The sequence below is a fragment of the Lacerta agilis genome, chromosome 7 (genome assembly GCF_009819535.1).
Source record: "Lacerta agilis isolate rLacAgi1 chromosome 7, rLacAgi1.pri, whole genome shotgun sequence".
Lineage (NCBI taxonomy): Eukaryota > Metazoa > Chordata > Lepidosauria > Squamata > Lacertidae > Lacerta > Lacerta agilis.
In genome coordinates, this window is record NC_046318.1 from 2,371,554 (window position 1) to 2,391,379 (window position 19,826).

At 41.8% G+C, this 19,826-nt stretch overlaps 1 protein-coding gene across 1 annotated transcript in view; it reads right to left on the reverse strand.

Annotated features, from left to right (window-relative positions):
- CFAP61 (cilia and flagella associated protein 61) overlaps positions 1-18,507 on the reverse strand; it is an 89,910-nt gene extending 71,403 nt beyond the window's left edge. The window contains exons 1-7 of the mRNA XM_033154125.1: positions 18,419-18,507; positions 14,544-14,743; positions 11,634-11,673; positions 8,937-9,076; positions 2,181-2,307; positions 1,788-1,865; positions 507-713 (exon numbers count right to left, since the gene is read on the reverse strand). Of these exons, the coding sequence (XP_033010016.1) occupies positions 507-713; positions 1,788-1,865; positions 2,181-2,307; positions 8,937-9,076; positions 11,634-11,673; positions 14,544-14,743; positions 18,419-18,427 (801 nt within the window). The 5' untranslated portion in view covers positions 18,428-18,507. The remainder of the gene's footprint in view (positions 1-506; positions 714-1,787; positions 1,866-2,180; positions 2,308-8,936; positions 9,077-11,633; positions 11,674-14,543; positions 14,744-18,418) is intronic.
- Positions 18,508-19,826: the final 1,319 nt, after the last annotated feature.

Sequence of the window (19,826 nt, forward strand, 5' to 3'; positions counted from 1 at the left end):
AGGCATGTGATCCAGAAGTTCATTGGATAAAAGTAAGGTTGGGCCCTAGAATTAACTATTTAGAAAGGAACCGCATGAAGAATCTTCTTTCCTGGAGATTTTCAAGAAAGTTCACAACATAGCTCTTGCTGATTGAAATAAACTGAGACAACCAACTGACTCTCTTCTAGTTCTATGATTCTACATAGAAAGTGCACTTCTGTGGGTTTTAAATGACAAACAGATGCGACTATATGCAATACATATAATATATAATATTAATAATCAGTAATTAATTATCATAATATATCCTTCTGTGTGAGCCCTGGGAATCTCTATTGGTTGTATTTATTTCTAACTACTGTATGTAAGTTAGAAATGGTTGTCAATTGTTACACATATGTGTACATTTTTGTTGGCAAATTCTACATACACCCAAGGGAAAGAGTAAATAAAATTAAAAACCAATCAGCAACATTTACATATATAAAATCAATCTACTTCTTGAATAAATGATTATGGTTTACCTTGCCATCTTCAGGCTGAGGATAAATAGGGTAGTAGAGACAAGATTTGTAGGCTAGTCGAAGCATCTCCTTCATAAAATGTTTTGCATAGTGATGAAAGACTGGATTTAGTGCAAAATGGTAAAGGTGACCATGCTCTTCCTGCTGGTGATGACTGAAATAAATAAAGTCTTCAATGTTGTAGTGTGAGCGAATATATTCTATATCCTGGAAAACATATAAATTCAATATGCTGATTAAGGAAAGAGCTGTGCTTCTGTTTTGGAACAGCTATAATGCAAATATTTACATTTGTTTTCCTTTCAAGAAAGAGGGATCACTACCATCAAGGAAGTAACTACCGGTATACACCAGGAAACTCTCCTGCACAAGTTCCATGTCAGTGGGCTTTGTGCAGGATAATTTCCCAGTTGATTGTACTGTAAAATGAGACCATATAGGTAGCTTTTAAAAATAGTTTTGCATTTATTTACACACTATATTTAAAATGTCTGGCTGTTTTGTGTCCTAAAACCAAGACCATATGGACAACTATTAAAAATTAGGAGGTGGTTTTTTATTTAAAAAACAAAACAGTATTGCTTTTATTTACAACTATATTTAAAAAGACCAGTTATTGGCTTACTAGAAACTGTGGATTGATCCTCATTACCAAATTACAGGAAACTCCTAACTGTTGGAAGCAATTAATATACCTTTAAAGATGTTGCATTCCATATCATCCAGAGTTAAAGTCATATGGTTTTCTCCTATATTAAAATGAGAAAATTAACAAGGAATTGCTGGCAAGGTCACTCAGTTTCTTAGATGGATCCTGCCTGCCTTTGTAAAACTTCCTTATCTTTGTAAAATAGCAAAGGGGAGCAAATAATAATTCATTTCAAAACAATTTCTTCTGTTTGAAGACAGAATAAATCACCTTGGATCTCTGTTTTTCAAGAAAAAAGGGACAAAAACGTAAAAATTGCATTTATGGTAAATATCATTCTGAATTTAGTGCCTCGTTTTGTTTTAAAGAAGAACAAGACTGTGGATGAGAAAAACTGTATATTGCTGGGATATACATTTTTTTCTCCTCCAGCAATCTTGTTTTTCTTTTCTCCTTTGACTAAGGATTGTTCAAACATTATTCACACATCACACATTAGCTGTGGAAAGAAGTGAATGTTCAAAATGTTTATTTGAACAAAAACATTCCTGACGTTGAGAACATTTAACATTAATTTAGTGTTCTAAATCCTTCCATCAAAAAGGAAAAGATCTGCAAATAAGAATATATACCGTTTCATTTCTAATAACTGATATTCCAACAATTTGATGCAAAACTTCTGCTACAAATGCTTGAATTGGTGTTCCATCCTGAAAAACAAACCAAAAGATTTGGTGTACATTCTTCTACTCTAATACTTTAATTAATGTTCTTTATTTAAACACCCATCTCATCTCAGCTCCCCTCCCACACAGTACACTCTCTCTGACATGGATTATAATAATATAAAAGGCCCAAAGGGCATTTTACTTTTTTCACCAGAAAGGTGTCTTCTGTACACTGGTTTAGTATAGCAGCAATTTTGAAGACTGCCAGCTTAGCATACACAAATGAGCATATTCCTATTTGAACACTCTCACAATAAAGTTCAAACAGAAGCAATATAAAGCAGTATAACAACTTACTGGATCTCTTCGTGCTACTATGTAGCTATTTAGGTCATCCAATATACTTTTGTTCAATTTCAAGGTTTGGATTAGTAATTCAACACCAGCGACATCACTGCTTCTTGCTGGTCTTACAATAAAGGACCTGTTAGAGAAATAAACCCAAATCCTGTATATGCAGCAAACAATGGCATCTACAAATTGTCTCTGATTCCAGGCTTAAATACCCAAATGTGACTATCACCAGGAAAATTTTGGTTTTGATACTGCATTATCACACTGCAGTGACATCAAGTCACTTAAAACCCTTTAATGCTGGTTTGAGTTGTTCCTCTACTAGACAAAAAGCTGAAGTTAGATTCAATATTCTTACACCTCACAGTGTACATATAAACAAACTTACATCAATTTGAGAACAGTAACTGGCATGGCTTTTCTCAAAGAATTCTGGGAGGGAGCTGAATTTTGGTGTATGAATGCATGAGCATCTCTCCACTTGCTCTGAAAAGTACTGGGTATTTGTGAACATGCCAAGCACTATGAACCAGTTCTGGATTAACACTTTTCATTTTAAATGTAACCATTAAGAGTCTATCATGAAACATAAACACAACATGGGCCTCCCGATTAGAGATAGTAGCAGTAAAAAGATTGAATATGAAAGAAAATTGGGCTACATATAAAATTCTATTGCAAGAATCTAATGGGGAATTAAAATTAAAGGATTATTCAGAGATCAAAATTTATACTAATGATTGGATTCAATATACCCAAATTAAGTATAGATTGATTAAAGATAAACAGATAGGATTTGAAAAAGAAATTTCTAAATTAGGAAGTATTTAATTCAAGAGAATTCCAAAAGTATAGCTAAATTACATAATTTGATTTTAGAATGGGAGACAAAAGATGAATTAGTTAAGGCCTCAATGATTAAATGTGCGCAGGATTTTGGCAAAAATATAATGTTTGAGCAATGGGAGAAATTATGGCAAAAAGATATGAAGTTCTCCCTGTGCTATATCTTAAAAGAAAACTTTCTCAAGATGCAACACAGGTGGTATTTAACGCCAGAAAGAATGGCAAAGATGAACAAAGGCTGCAGTGATGTATGTTGGCGATGCAATTTGGCAACAGGCTCTATGTTACATATTTGGTGGGATTGCCCCAATATTAAGTAATTCTGGGATGTTATATATAATGAAATGAAAAAAATATTTAAATATTCATTTAAGAAAACACCCGAAGGATTTTTATAAGGAATAATACCAGAAAGCCTAAAATAAGTTGATAAAGTATTATAACAGTGGCAGCGAGGCTTCTGGTAGCAAAGAATTGGAAGAGTGTCCTGATACCAACTAAAACGGAATGGTTAGCAAAATTAATAGAATATTATAATATGGTGAGATTGATGGAGAAGGTTGGAAGGATCACAAAGGAAAAAGTGGAGAAGGAATGGAAGGCATTTAGAGAAAATTTAAAAAACTATATTGAAAAACCAGAATTGATATCAGATTAAGGCGAGTTCCGGAATTGGTATAAGGAAGAAATGAAAAATGAAATACGTAATGACAATTAGCTATCATATTTTATATATATTTAATATTGGAATTTGGAGTAAGAAATATATAAGGTTATTAATATGCAAGAGAAATTAACAGAGACTAAAAGATACCACAATTTATGTGATTGGAAGTCTATCACAACAGGGGGCAAGGTGGAGGGTGGTGGGTATATGTATTGAAGATATGTAAGATGTGTTGTTGTAAAGTTGATAATGTAAGTGTATGTGTATATATATATGAATGTATGTAAGAATTAGTATGTGAGCGTGTCAATTTTTTCAATAAAAAATTAAAAAAGAAACATAACCACCACATGATTCTAAAATGTTCATATTAGATATTGTGTTCAGAGATGAAGCCTCCAATTCAAAATCCTTCTGGTCCCGTCTGCCTTAAAGGAGGTAGTCCCCACGACAGTGGGGGATCATTGGCGAATGAAAAACAAGGATGACAGAGGGTAAACCATCTTTACAAATTCCCCCCAGGGATGGGGGGGAAAGGGCTTCACTCGCAGTTCGTCTCAGTACCTGGCTCTCACTCTGGCATGGAATGCGGGAGGCAGAGGTTCTCTGTATAATTTGATCTTTAATGGAAAAAGGTTGCAACAACAACCTGTACTGCCAAATATACCAGCTACATGGATCAAAGGTTTGAATTAAGATTTTCTACGGTGTGAAGAAAAATACTAACGGATGTTAAAGAAAGAGGTGGTTTCTCTCTGCCAGATTTTAAAGTTATATTTTGAAGCAGCAGCATTTTGCTGGCTTAAAGAATGGTTTATGCTGGAAAATACTGATGTGCTAGACTTGGAAGGCTATGATAATGTTTTCGGATGGCATGCTTACTTATGGTATGATAAGATAAAGGCCCACAGAGGATTTAAGAATCATATAATTAGAAAAGCATTGTTCAATGTTTGGATTATATATAAGGAAAATTTGTTAGAAAGGAAAACACCTTGGTGGATTTCTCCATTGGAAGCCAAAGCTCAGAAAAAGCCAAATATGGAAACAAAGTGGCTGAAATACAGTGATTTGCTGTTGCAAGCTGAGAATAAATTTAAAGTCATATGAACAACTTAAAGATAAGTTAAGTGATTGGTTACAGTATCATCAGATTAATGAAATGTTCAAAGTCGATAGCAAAAACACAGGTTTCAGACAGACAAATCCAGACTGGAAATGGAATTGTTAGATATAAAGAGTAAAAATCTTTCTAGAATATACAATTTCTTGCTGGAGTGTCACACGAAAGATGAACAAGTGAAATCAGTAATGATTGATTGGGCCAAGGATGTGGGGCACAATATTATGCTCAAATATTGGGAGAGGTTGTGGAAAAAATAAATAAATAAATAAATAAATATTTATTATTTGTACCCCGCCCATCTGGCTGGATTTCCCCAGCCACTCTGGGCGGCTTCCAACAGAAACCAAATACAACAATATCAAACATTAAAACTTCCCTAAAAAGGGCTGCCTTCAGGTTTTTTCTGATGTCAGGTAGTTGTTTATTTCCCTGACCTGTGATGGGAGGGCGTTCCACAGGGCGGGCGCCACTACCGAGAAGGCCCTCTGCCTAGTTTCCCTGTAGTTTTGCTTCTCGCAGTGAGGGAACAGACAGAAGGCCCTCGGCGCTGGATCTCAGTGTCCGGGCTGAATGATGGGGGTGGAGACGCTCCTTCAGGTATACAGGACCGAGGCCGTTTAGGGCTTTAAAGGTCAGCACCAACACTTTGAATTGTGCTCGGAAACGTACTGGGAGCCAATGCAGATCTCTCAGGACCGGTGTTATGTGGTCTCGGCGGCCACTCCCAGTCACCAGTCTAGCTGCCGCATTTTGGATTAATTGCAGTTTCCGGGTCACCTTCAAAGGCAGCCCCACATAGAGCGCATTGCAGTAGTCCAAGCGGGAGATAACCAGAGCATGCACCACTTTGGTGAGACAGTCCGCGGGCAGGTAGGGTCTCAGCCTGCGTACCAGGTGGAGCTGGTAGACAGCTGCCCTGGATACAGAATTAACCTGCGCTTCCATGACAGCTGTGAGTCCAAAATGACTCCCAGGCTGCGCACCTGGTCCTTCAGGGGCACAGTTACCCCATTCAGGACCAGGGAATCCTCCACACCTGCCCTCCTCCTGTCCCCCAAGAACAGTACTTCTGTCTTGTCAGGATTCAACCTCAATCTGTTAGCCGCCATCCATCCTCCAACCGCCTCCAGGCACTCACACAGGACCTTCACGGCCTTCACTGGTTCTGATTTGAAAGAGAGGTAGAGCTGGGTATCATCCGCATACTGATGAACACCCAGCCCAAACCCCCTGATGATCTCTCCCAGCGGCTTCATATAGATATTAAAAAGCATGGGGGAGAGGACAGAACCCTGAGGCACCCCACAAGTGAGAGCCCAGGGGTCTGAACACTCATCCCCCACCACCACTTTCTGAACACGGCCCAGGAGGAAGGAGCGGAACCACTGTATAACAGTGCCTCCAGCTCCCAACCCCTCTAGCCGTCTAGAAGGATGTTATGGTCGATGGTGTCAAAGGCCGCTGAGAGATCCAGCAGAACTAGGAAACAGCTCTCACCTTTGTCCTAGCCCGCCGGAGATCATCGACCAGCGCGACCAAGGCGGTTTCAGTCCCATGGTGAGGCCTGAATCCCGATTGGAAGGGATCCAAATGGTCCGCTTCTTCCAGGCGTGCCTGGAGTTGTTCAGCAACCACCCTCTCAATCACCTTGCCCAAGAATGGTAGATTTGAGACTGGGCGATAGTTGGCCATATTGGCCGGGTCTAAAGATGTTTTTTAAGAAGCGGTTTAATGACCGCCTCTTTCAGCGGGGCTGGGAAGGCTCCCTCACAGAGGGAAGCATTCACCACCCCGCGCAGGCCCATCGCCCAGCCCCTCCGGCTAGCTTTTATAAGCCAGGATGGGCCAAGGATCAAGGAGACAGGTGGTTGGTTTCACTCGTCCAAGCAGCCTGTCCACATCCTCGGAGGTAACAGACTGAAATTGATCCCACGCAACTGGACTAGACAGGACTCTGGCACTCTCCCGCCCTGGCCCTGCTCCCACGGTGGAGTCTATCTCTTTCCGAATCTGAGCGATTTTATCTGCAAAAAACTTTGCAAACGCATTGCAGGAGATCTTGGGGTCCCTACCAGGCCCCGATGACGAAGGTGGCTCCGATAGATTCCGAACCACCTGAAAGAGTCTCCTGCTGCTATTTTTCCGCAGATGCAATAGAGGCGGTGAGAAAGTCTTCTTCGCCGTCGCTATCGCCACTTGGTAGGCTCGACGTTGAGCTCTAACCTGTGTTCGGTTCGGATTCAGAATGGGTTTTTCTGCCACCGGCGCTCTAGCCGTCTCAACGATTGTTTCATCGCCCTCAGCTCCGGGGAAAACCACGGGGCTGTCCGGGCTCCATGCAACCGAGAGGGCGCTTCGGAGCCAAACAGTCAATAGCCCTGGTTAGCTCCACATTCCAGCGGGCCACCAGGGAATCGGCTGAAAGGCCATCAACATGGGATAAAGTATCCCCTACCACTCTCTGGAAACCATTTGGATCCATTAAGTGGCGGGGGGCGGACCATTCCGAATTGGTCCCACCTCCCTGCAGAGGGGAAGGGGTTGCGGAGAAGTCCAGTTGTACCAGGAAGTGATCTGACCATGGCACTTCTTTAGTTTCACTTTTTTTTAATGTCAGATCACCAACATCCATAGAGGTGAATACCAGGTCTAAGGCATGTCCTCGGCTATGAGTTGGACCAGACTTATTCAGGGACAGCCCCATGGAGGCCATGCTTCCACGAAGTCCCGAGCGGCCCCTTGTAAGGTCGTGTCGGCATGGATGTTAAAATCCCCTAGGACGACCAAACTAGGTGACTCCAGGTTACAAGTTTACGGCATGTACAGAGTTGAGGGAAAATATGATGAAAATGATGTATAGATGGTATTTAATTCCTATAAAACTTGCAAAAATGTATCACACATCAGACAATAAATGCTGGAAATGTAAGAGAAAGAAGGAACCTTTACCATATGTGGTGGACGTGCCTCAAGATAAAGGACTTCTGGAAAGGATTTATAATGAAATGGAAAAGGTGTTAAAAGACACCTTTCTAAAGAAACCAGAAGCCTTTTTATTGGGAATCATAGGGGAAGAAATTCCCAAAAAGGATATTACTTTCTTTTTGTATGCCACGACAGCAGCAAGAATACTAATCGCCAAGAACTGGAAGAATCAAGAGATACCAACAGTAGAAGAATGGCAAATGAAGATGATAGACTTTATGGAACTTGCCGAGCTGACAGCCAGACTATGCGACGAAGGAGAGGAAGCGGTGCAGGAAGAATGGAAGAAATTTTAGATTGTATTTTTAAAAATATTGTAATGTTTAAATTTTATATTCCTTAGGGAAGGGGTTAGAGGTTTTCGGTAATGATGTTGGAGGTGGATTTTATAAGATAGAATGTTATAGGGAAACAATCTCAGGTGATTTCTAACAGTATGTAACTCCAATGAAGATTGAAAATGAATTTCAGAAGAAGGAGATCGGGGGTAGTCACCCTAAGATGTTAGTGGAAAAAATGTTACGAATATATAAGAATTTGTGTGTTGTTTGTATTTTTTCTTATAAAATGAATAAAAATATTATAAAAATATAGAGCCATTTCCTTTATCTCTCTGACTTTGCACTTTCACATGTCCTCTGTCTCTCTGTGTTTGCTTCAGTGGGCTTCGCTTCCATTTTCAGCAACTCACTTTTTATTCATGTCTTTTAAAACCTCACTGTACAGAAACATCACATTGATATTTGTTTTACTTCCTTATCAGGAAGGGATTATTAAGGGCTTGACACTAGTTTTATGTTACTCAGAATTTTTCCATTACTGGTTAGTTTTCAGCTCACATTCTTGCCTATAATGCTTTCAGTTTTGTCTTTTCATTTAAATGCATATCCTGCTTAAAGTACCCAACTCTTTTGCCACAGAATAAGTACTAAAATCCTTTAAGACACCCCTTTAAATTATACAGACCCTAGCAATAGAAATTTTTATAGATAATTGTTTCCCACAAACAAAGCAATTGATTAGCAAAGGCGATAAAAAGAAATAAACTGATGGAGTAAAATTAAAATGGTGTCCCAACAGCTCAGATATAAGCAATACCACAAAATCTTCTGCAGTAGCAAAATGTGCCACTAACTTGAGTAATCCTGAACGGTGAAACACATAGAGCTCTTGATCCAGTGTACAGCTGCTAAAGGGTACAACCCGGACAAAATTCTGGATCAGATAAAATTCAGGCACCATGTGTGGAACAGAGATAATGCAGAAGTCTTTGTCCTGAAAGAAATAATATACTACACTAGGCCACAAAACTGTAAAAAATGTAAGCTGTTTAAGGAAATACACATAGGGAAAGACAATATTATATGCAACATATAGAATGGGATCAAAGAAGCATGGTTGCAACTCCTCCTTTTTACTCAGGCTCTTGAAGGTTAGAGGACCCTCCAGAATGGCATGGGGTGTGCTGCAGGAAACTGCAGTGGGGAGGGGTAGCAGGAGGAATCCTGTTGCACAAGCAAGCCATAATGGATCCAAGCCATAATGCATGAAAGAAGAACTCAATGTGATTTATATTCACCTCATTTTCATAAAATCACAAGAAGTGTAATAGTAACTGCGGGAAAGCAGTCACAGTTGCATAACCACCTTGTGTATAGTAATATAGAAAGGGGTGTACAAATTAAATGTGAAATGAAATGAAATATCTGCTTAATCCCTTATTCTCTATAGAGCTCAATTCACTGTGAGATTCTCCTGGGCAAACCCCACTAAGATGCATGATGCTCTTGGCTGCGCTCTTGCACATTCCCATTCATTTCAGTGGGGCTTGCTCGGGAGAACATCATACTACATTGCCTGATGAGAACAAGTTTTCCACACAGATTAAGTGTTATACAACTATAATCTTTTGCAATACATATAGTCCTTAGTAAATACCAGACATGTAATGAAATAGCAAAAAATTGTCCACTTGGAAAAGGCTGAATTTGAAAATAAATATTTCAGTCCACAGTAAATAGAGATACTTTCCATAATTATGACCCGTTCTTGAACGCAGAATCTGTAGCTGAATATGTAACTAGTCACAGAGGTTTTCAGCTGTTAGTCTTTCTGTATTTTATCTAACTATTTGGGCACTAAGCCATTCAGGCATATTGTAGAAGAAGAAGAAGAGTTTGGATTTGATATCCCGCTTTATCACTACCCGAAGGAGTCTCACTAATCTTGTGTTATTGTATTGCCACTAATCTTGTGTCTGGAATTCTATGGTATATGAGTTCCATTTATTTTATTAGGAAATGAGAAAATATGCTTTTAAAAAGTGGTGGTGAACCTGCGGCTCTCTAGATGAGTGGGTTGGGAACCTCTGGCCTGTGAGGCTGATTGGCAATGACTTCAAGCCCTACTGGGTTTGGCTACACTCAGGAGTTTCTAACTGGGAACTCTGGAGTCTGGCCAATCTGTGCTGAAAGCAGAGCACAGTATCAATGAACCCCCTTGCTTGGATTCTCCTTTGCAGCATGGCCTGGGGAAACTGGAAAAACTTGGGGGAAAGGGAAAAAATTGTTACCTGGTATCTTGGTGATGTAGGTGAGCAGCCCCATCCACGTTTCAGTGGTCTGCCAGTGATGGGGGAAATAAGGATTTGGGCCTGCCAGGCTGAAAAGATTCTCCATCCCTGCTCTAGATATTGCTGGACTACAATTCTCATCATCCCTGACCATTTAGCTGGTTGGGGCTGATGAGAGTTGGGAGTCTAAAGGTTTCCAACAGCCCTGTGAGAGCCTGAGGCTTATAGAGGAAATCTGACAGGAATCTAAAGCACCTGCATGACCTTGAAAAGCTCCTCAAGTCTTGCTGTTGTCTCTGTAAGCACCAAAATCCAACTGGATCTCAAGTGTAGTAAGTCTCACCTCCCCAGGGGAACTGACTGGCAAATGATTTAGGCAGGTCTCTGGAGACAGGAGTGTGGAAAATTACTTCTTTGAATAAGAGGGCATTGGGGATGTGCTGTCCAGCTGAAAGTGACCTGAAGGAGGTTTGGACAGTTCTCTCTCAAGGATGGAGCCAGAGCCACATAATCCTTGTACTGTGCTTTAAAATATGGAAGGGCAAGTAGCTGAAGGGAGCCAGAAAACTTCGAAACTATTCACCCTCAACTATTAAATTGTTACCCTGCTCCACTTGTACATTTTCCATTTTATTCTACAAGCACAAGAGCTGTGATATTGTAAATGAAAATTGATTGCATTTATGGATTTGTTGTTGGTTGCATTTGGTCTTTAAAGAAAAGTGGAGCATATATTTAAAAATAAATATAGCAGCCCCCCACAGAAGCTTGGAATTCTTGCATGCACAAAAATGCCTCTATATCAGACTCTGCACATTCAGGTATGTACAGGCATACTTTAGGTAATAAGAGACATTCTCTAGTCTCCTAGGAGATAGCAGTCACAAAAGAAATTTCAGGAATGGAATGGGTGTTAGTGTTTAAGGGTTGGAGACCAGAAAAAATCCCCTTGAAGTTTAGTAGCTGGATGCCTGGAAGCTCAGCTGGGTGAGAGGAGGAAGAGAGGGAAATGTGATTTTAACCCACTTCGCTCTGTATGAAACCCAATACCCTAGGGCCAATATCATTTATTCTCTGCTGATTTGCACTGCAATCCCTCTGACATGTGCACTAGCAAATCCTTGCAATAGTCCTTAAAATCATCCTGCCATTTCTCTGCTCCCCAAAGGAAGTTGGCTCAATACAAGCAAATGCAATGTCTGGTAAACTGCTTTCATTCATTAATTGCAAAGCAAAGGCTTTAAAAATGTACATACTTACTGGGAAAAGGTTGAAAACAAAATTCATGAAATCCAATGACCTGCAAATAAAACCAAATAATTTTACAAAAATCTTGACATTTCCACTGTGCAGTATTTATTTTATAATGCTCCCACCTACTCTAGAAAGTATTCTCCAACCTCAAAGAGGTTTTTTGAGTGCAGCTTTAACTACACAAAACAATACATCAAGATGATAAGCCTTATTCAAGTTGGAGTGAGGTTGTGCTGCTAGCCATGATCCCAATTCTGAAAACATAAGAGCACTGTTAGATCAGACCAAAGGCCCACCTAGCCCAGCATTCTGTTCTCACAGTGACCCAACAGACCACTTTTCATTGTTTCATGCCTCCATGAGCATTTGCAGGAAGCTTCTATGGCAAAGAAATTAAGGCTGGAGGGCATGCCTGCTCTCTCAGCATGCAGAGATAAACGGAGATGAGAGAGAGGCACAGGCATTGGGAGGGGACAGAACACTTGAAGAGACAGCTGAAGGAACCGCCTCACAGCTATTAGTGCTTTGAACAGGATCATGGGTAGGGGCAGGCAAGGAAGAGGATGGCTCCCTCTGCCTCAATGACACAGATGACTTAAATGCTGACAGGCTGGTGGCAACCTCAATTCCTAAGAAGTCAAACAGAAGGTTGCTGGGGAGAAGAAAGGAACAGTAGTTTTGCCTGTGTTAATTGTGCATGGACCAGCCTAGGAGAAGAAAGGAAGAGGAACCTGAGCACAAGGGAGTAGGAGAAGCCCCCCAGGAGGGCCCTGAGATAAAACAAAGGGTTGACAAGGTCTACTCTGAAGCATGAGTAGTTTGGCATTCCGAGAAACCTCAAGTGGGGGCAGGGGGTGACTACCCCACCGTAAAGCGTAACACGGGATATGAGAGCAATTACGTTCTCCCACTCATACTCCCCAGCAACTGATGTTCATAGGCACACTGCTTCTACTAATGCAATCAATTGAATGATAGAAACTAACGGAAGTATATAGAGTTACCTTGAGCAGGTCTGGTTGGTATACTGATATATTGCCCAGGACTGGTATGAGGAGCAAACCACGATGTCAGCTTCACTCAGCGCTATATTGCTGGTGAAACTGCCACCGCTCCTGAGTCCCTCTGCTAGCAGCATCCACTGGAGGGAGTCAAGAGTTCACTGAGTGAAACCGCCATCAGACTCTGCCTTCCTACGGCACGTATCTCCCTCTGCATCTTTAAACTGCTCGCTCCCTGCAGCGAGCCGCTAAAGGAGCCCTCATGTTCCTGCCACTCGCACGTGAGAAGGGGGAGCACTGGGGCTGGCTCAGTTAGGGAGGGGGAACCTATCCGACCCCCAGTGAGCTGTGTCACCCAGTGCCTTGCGGGCAGAGGCCAATGCAGGTTTCCCCCCAGCATCATGGTATATTGCCAAACTGCAATGTTTGGCTGGCAATACACCGTGATGTTGAAAAGCTGATGTCGCCCAGCCCTAACCTTGAGTAGTGGCTATTGATAGCTTTATCTTTCCTGATTTTGTCTAATTTCCAAAGATTTTGACTCTTTGGAAATAGTCAAAGTTGATGGCCATAACAGCATCTTGTGGGAGCAAAATCCATAGTTCAGCTACATGCTGTGAAGAAGGATTTCCTTTTGTCTGTCACAGATCTCCCACTGTTCAGCTTCATTGGATGCTCTGGGAAGAAGAACTACTTCCCATTCACTTTATGCACACCAGGCATAATTTGATGCACCTCTATCATGTCCCCTCTTACCCACAATTTTTCTAAGCTAAAAAGCCCCAGACATTGTAAAAGTTCCTCATAGGCATTATGATACCAGAAGTTTTATTTTCAATACCTTTTCTAATGATTCTGAAAAGAGAATTTTCAATTTTCATACCTGTCATATACTGGATTTATATTTTCATTGAACTACTACTCCAAAATCCCTTTCCTGATCAATCACTGTATTAAGGTGAGCAGCTGTTCTATTTCAGATGTCTATGTTCAATGTGTGGACACTGAGACATTGGCTAGCCCAGGATGATACTGGAGTCTTGTCTAGCAGCATGGCCCCATTCTTGCTTCAGCATATGAGCGGCCTACGTGCAAGCAAACCATCAGATATGCCCTGGGACATAACAAGAGCATGGGGTGATCATGGAATGCAAAGCCCTCTCTCAAAATAATAAAAAATAAGATGAACTGCTGCACCTAACAGCAATGTCCACACATTGAACATCTGAGTAAAATATTGGTATCATTTGAAATAGCAGACTTGTGTGCCTACTGACAAGTGCTTGGAAGTAGTGATGGGCTGGATGTAGGCAAATAAACTGAAGCTGAATCTTGATAAGACAGAAGTGTTATGTGTTCTGCCAGCTAGGGCCTCTTTTTGACAGTGCCAACTTGGCCACTGTACATCCGTACTTTGGATCCCAAATGCCTGGAGAGTCGAATGTTTTGGCTTCTGAACGCTGAAACCTGGAAGTGAGTGTTCCGGTTTGTGAATGTTCTTTGGAACCCGAATGTCCGATGCTGCTTACGCGGCTTGGAAGCCGCACCTTGGTTCCCAAACGTTTTGGAAGTCAAACAGACTTCCGGAACAGATTCCATTTGACTTCTGAGGTACCACTGTACTCCATTGCTCTGCTAATTTTCATATTAGAGTAATGCAATGCATTCTATGTGGGGCTGTCCTTGAAGATGACCTGGAAACTTCAACTGGTTCAAAATGCAGCAGCCAGATTACTGGTTGGGGTTCCATTTAAAACGTCATGGTTTTTGTTGGTTGGTTTGACGGATTGGGAAGTTTAATCTTATACATTTTAAATAAATAAAAGTCAGTAAACACTAAAGAAATAAAAAATATAAAATATACTCTCATTTTTTCCATTTAAAATCAAATATCTAGATTATTTATGGTACTTGCCTTGTTTCATGTTTCTCATCAATACAAAAGAGCTGTATACAAAAAGCATTAACTTCTCCTTTATATGTAGGACGGAAAGACTCTGTCTCCACAGTTAGAATGGACGGTGTCTTGGAGGTTTTCAAATCCTTGCTTCTGCTTATTTCTAAACTGCTGGTTTCTGGCCGTTCTAATGAAACTCTAGCAAGTCCTCCCTCTCTCTACAGTGAGAAGCAATGAAAGAACAATGAATATATTTCTAAACTCACTTTTATAATGGTAACTTTAACATTATAAATAAAATAAAATGGCTTATAGGTCCCCACCCCCCGAAAAGCAACTCTAAAAGTAGAGTTTTATACACTAGTACAATACTGGCTTTGTTTAAACACTTACTGCCATGATAAATGCAGAAACTTTGATGTGAACAACCCATTATTCAGAGTTTCACTGTAACTTTTCTCTGATTGCTACTTAAGGCTAGGATGAGGATGAGGAATGGTGAGTGTGGAGTAAGTTAGTCCTCTCTATGACGGCCATTTTACTTTTCAAAATCATTCATCCAATGTGCTTCCCCTCCCTTCCCAAGAGGAAAAAATTCCTGTGTTTTTTCTCACTGTGAAGAGAAAGGCACCTTGAAAGAGGTAATTTCAGAGGAAAAACAGCCAGCGGCTGAGCACCTCTTCCCAGTGGCAGAGGAAGGGGGCAGGGCGGGTTGCCCCGGGTGTCATCACTGAGGGGTGTGTGTGACAAAATGACAAAAATATGAGATTTTTTAAAAATACAATGTATAAAAAATGGGATCACGAAACTTTTTAGTTCCAGGCTCCATGCTGCCTGAAACAGCAGCGTGGGGCTTGCATCTTCCCACTGCCTCTCCCTCAGCGCCCTACAGCGGAGGGGGAGGCAGCGGAGAGGCTCCACACAGCGTGCCCCACCCTCATGGGCAGCTCGCCTCGCCCCCGGCTGCAGGACGCATGCACCACACCGGGCACCCGAGCGGCTAGTTACGCCGCTGCCTCCTCCTCACATGCCACATGATAGGATGGTTCCACTAGTCAATCACAGGTGTTCCAACAATGTACCTGTCATGGTAACAGTTTATCAGGCATCCTGCTGGTTGGCCAGGGCTTCTGTCTAACTCTACAGCCTATCAGCAAACAGATCTTCACTATAAGACTGAACCCTAAATATAACTTACAGGAAGTAATGTCATTACAAAATAGCAATCTATCTGCATTCTTGGCAAAATCATCTCACAAAAGATCGGTTGAAAAATGGAAGTAGAAAAGGGGGAAAGGGCTGCTTTGGTCACAAATAAAAGTCATGTCAACCACTCCAGAAGCAAGGCATGGTGTTAAAGGAGAGATTTATGCAATAACTTTGAAGTCTACAAGATCTCTTTGAATATTAAATGTGAAACCATTACATCTGGTTAGATCACTTATATTAATGCTACATAAATTGAAAAGATAGGCAGGAAATCATCACTTAAAATTAAATGGCGATAGAAAGGAGAATTAAGTTATGATGAATACAAATCCTAGCACTAAATAAGAAAAGATGCCAAACATGGTCGCCGTGATCAACTAGCACCATATTTGAAACCAAGCCAGTGCTTTCCAGAGTTTAATCTGATTATCTCCCCATATGTTCAAGGCAAGTTTCAGAAACAAATCAAGTTCAGTCAAAATACTATAAATATGTGCCCTGAATTCGGCTGAACCCAATGAAACAAATTACAAATTATGTACAATACCCAACATAGTATCAGCGGATATGAAAAAGACATGATAGTCTAGTCACATACCAAGCCTGCTGGTACAGAGAGAGCACAGTTGCAGCTGACCCAAATGGTGCACTTGGTACTTTTGTGAATGTATGAGACCAACCTTTTATATGTGAATGGGAGCAACTAAAAAGGCGCATGAGGGGGGGGGAAACCTTTCTGAAATGGAGAAACTGAAAAGCAAGACAAGGACAAAAAATTACATAAAGAAGATGTGTAGAAAAGGCTAGTTTCTTGAAAAGGAGGAAGTAGCTTTTGAAGGGACATGGAACAACATAAAAAGGGGGATTAGGAAAGTAGTGAAACAACTGCTGGACCACAAGGCTGAAATAGAAGGAAAAAGATGGAGAATATCTTAAGTGCCAAGACCAAGCACCAACACTTTGCATGCATATGTTTACTGTGTGTTTGCAGACATGCCTCCCCAGTGGTGGGAACAGACTGCTTTCCCAATAGCAGAAAGATGTAATTGGATATACAGAAATTGGAAGATTACTAAGTAGAGTGTGACAGAAATGCAAAAACAAGTGTACGTAAGGCAAAGGCCCCTGGTGATTTGGCTACTGTGTGGCCAAACATACTACAGGTAACTGAGCTGTGGAAGGCCAGCAAGACCCTAGACTTCTTCTCAACATTGGAGCTAGGAAGGGGTGGGGATTGCTGCACAACTTCCATGACAATTCTTGCTCACCTTGCAAGAACTGAGAGGAAGGCCGGGGTTTCTCATCACACTTCTTACAACAGGTGAAAATGTGTAAGTACTGTATTCTTCAAATGAATTGAACTGATATACAAAATGTAAATGCAAAGCAATATGCTGCTCCAAACACAAGATAATGCTGTGAATTGGTGTGGATGGATGGAGGAGACAGAAGACTTAAGACAGCCAGCGGTGGAGCAAGCCGCTTGGGCACCTGGAGCGGCGCACATGCCGTACACCTGGGGGTGCCCAGGGGGCGGGGCGACCGCACCGGGGGTTGCCATCCGGCACAGCAGTGATCACGCCTGGGGGGGGTTTGTCACCCCCCCCCCCCCCCCCCCCCCCCCCCCCCCCCCCCCCCCCCCCCGTCAGGGGTGGTCCCCACACCCCCCCCCCCCCCCCCTTACTACACCCCTGAAGACAGCTGGTTGCAAAAAAAGGGACAAGAGAGTGAGGACAAGCTGACTCTGAAAAGAGAGGGGGAAAGTAGAGAGGGTGAAGAATAGTGACATCTGTCTGAAGAGCTTGAGGCCTGGTGCCAGAAAAGAGAAGCCTTAGGGACCATATTGCCTGATATTAACCCGATGCCAAGAGAAGGTCCACTGCCAGAAGTTATGCAATAAGATCCAACCCTTGCAGAACACTCCAAACTGCAATGCCCAAGTGGGGCATCAAACTTACCTGTGGTGGGATCTTGGGAGAAGAGACAGAAACTCTTACTTGCTCATTCTCAACATTCCCTTTCCTAACTGACCTATTTCACCCAGCCCACAGTTGACTGATTTCTCCTAGTGCTGTAATTTGGGTTATACAGTCATACCTCGGGGTACGGCCGCTTCAGGTTGCGCGTTTTCGGGTTACGCACGGCGCTGAACCCGGTAGTACCGGAACGGGTTTCGGTGCTCGTGCAGAAGTGCTAAATCGCACTTTGTGCATGCGCAGAAGCGCTGAATCACAACCCGTGCGTGCACAGACGCGGAACTGTGGGTTGCGAATGCTGCAGGTTGCGAACATACCTCCCGCACAGATCACGTTTGCAACCCGAGCGTCCACTGTATAAATTTTCCTTCTTTTGTTGAAACACAACAATGAACAAACTAAAGTATCAATTTGTGATCAAAATGAGAGTGATTTAAGTATGCTGGTTTTGTTACTTCTAAGGAAGCAGAACTGGGAGAAGTTAAGGTGCAGGATTTTCAGCCATTTAGCTCTAGATTCCAAGCACCATCACAGCTATTCTGTACCATTCTAGCCTGAGCTACCACCGGTACTGAAGAGTCTCCCATATTCTGAACTAGTGATAATGGCTTAAATTTTGACGTCCAGCAGCAGAGAGAACATTTTAAAAATAAAGTATCAAGATATGAATAACTAAGGCTGTAAACTATTAATTTCAATGGGTCTCACCTCTGACATTGTACGAAGAATGCTTTCTCTTTTACTAGCAATTGCACTAGCATGTGAAGCTTGAGAAAGGAAGCTCTCAATTCTGCTACCTCTCTAGAGAAATACAAATAAAAGAATATGAAATGTTCTGTTAAACACCATGTGTACATCTCTCTCTATAGTGGAACAATCAGTATCAGTGTTTTAAATAATTTCCAGAGGGACAGCCATGTTAGTCTCTTGCAGCAAAAACAACAAAGAGTCTTGTGGCACCTTAAAGACTAACAAAGTCATTATGAAATTTCTGAAGCCCCACCCCATATAACTGGTCATTTTTAACTGATCTCCTTTAAATTTTCCTTATCGGTTTTTATTCATCCATTATCTATGCTTAATCAAGTATTCTATGTATATGTTTTAATCTACATTTGGTTCTTGTTCCCAATTAGTTTAATAATTATCGTCTTAGAGATACTGTTATGCTATTTATTTAGATGTTTTGCTTATGCTGGTCTGTGACCGTAATAAAGTAAATTCATTCATTCATTCTGAAACAAGCTTTCATAACAATGCAGTCCACTTCATCAGATGCTTGAAGTTATCCTAAGTGTGTGAACTAGGATATGGGAGACCGGGGTTCAAATCCCCACTTGGCCATGAAGCTCACTGGGTGACCTTGGGCCAGTCACTGCCTCTCAGCTAAACCTACCTCACAAGGTTGTTATTGGGATTAGCTGAGGAGCAGGTTTGTACTTTGAAAGTGCTTCTGGAATCATCTCTGTCACAAGAGGTGACCTCAATGGGTAGGAGAGGCTTCCACCAACTTTGGCTAGTAGGACAACTGTGGCCATTTCTGGACCAGAATCGCCTATCCACTCATCCATGTGCTTGTAACCTACAGACTGGATTGCTCCAATGTTCTCTATGTGGGGCTGCCCTTGAGACTGCCCTGGAAGCTGTAACTAGTGCAAAATGCAGTGGCTCCCTGTGGAAGAATGGCACCATATTAACAAGAGCTAAAAGAATTGCACTGGCTGCAAATTAGCTACTGGGGCTGGTGCATAAAGCCCTATATGGCTTGTGACCAGGACACCTAAAAGATTGTCTCATCCCTTATACACCCAACTGATGATCACTGTGCTTTGCAGGAGAGGGCATCTTGCAGGTACCACCTATCTGTGGGTGCATTCCGCTTGCTGTGGGAACCTGGACTTTAGTGTAGTGGTGCTACCATTAGAACTCTGTCCTATTACATATAAGACAGGCACAATTTCCACTGTCTTTTTGACATCTGTTGCAGACTTTCAACTAGCCCGATCTCTAGCTCCACACCATTCCTCTTCAAGCCTGCTCCAACCCTGTGTTTGCCTGATGGAGAAATACTTCCCCCTCATATTAGCCGCACCCTGCCTGCCCTGGTCTCCCCCAG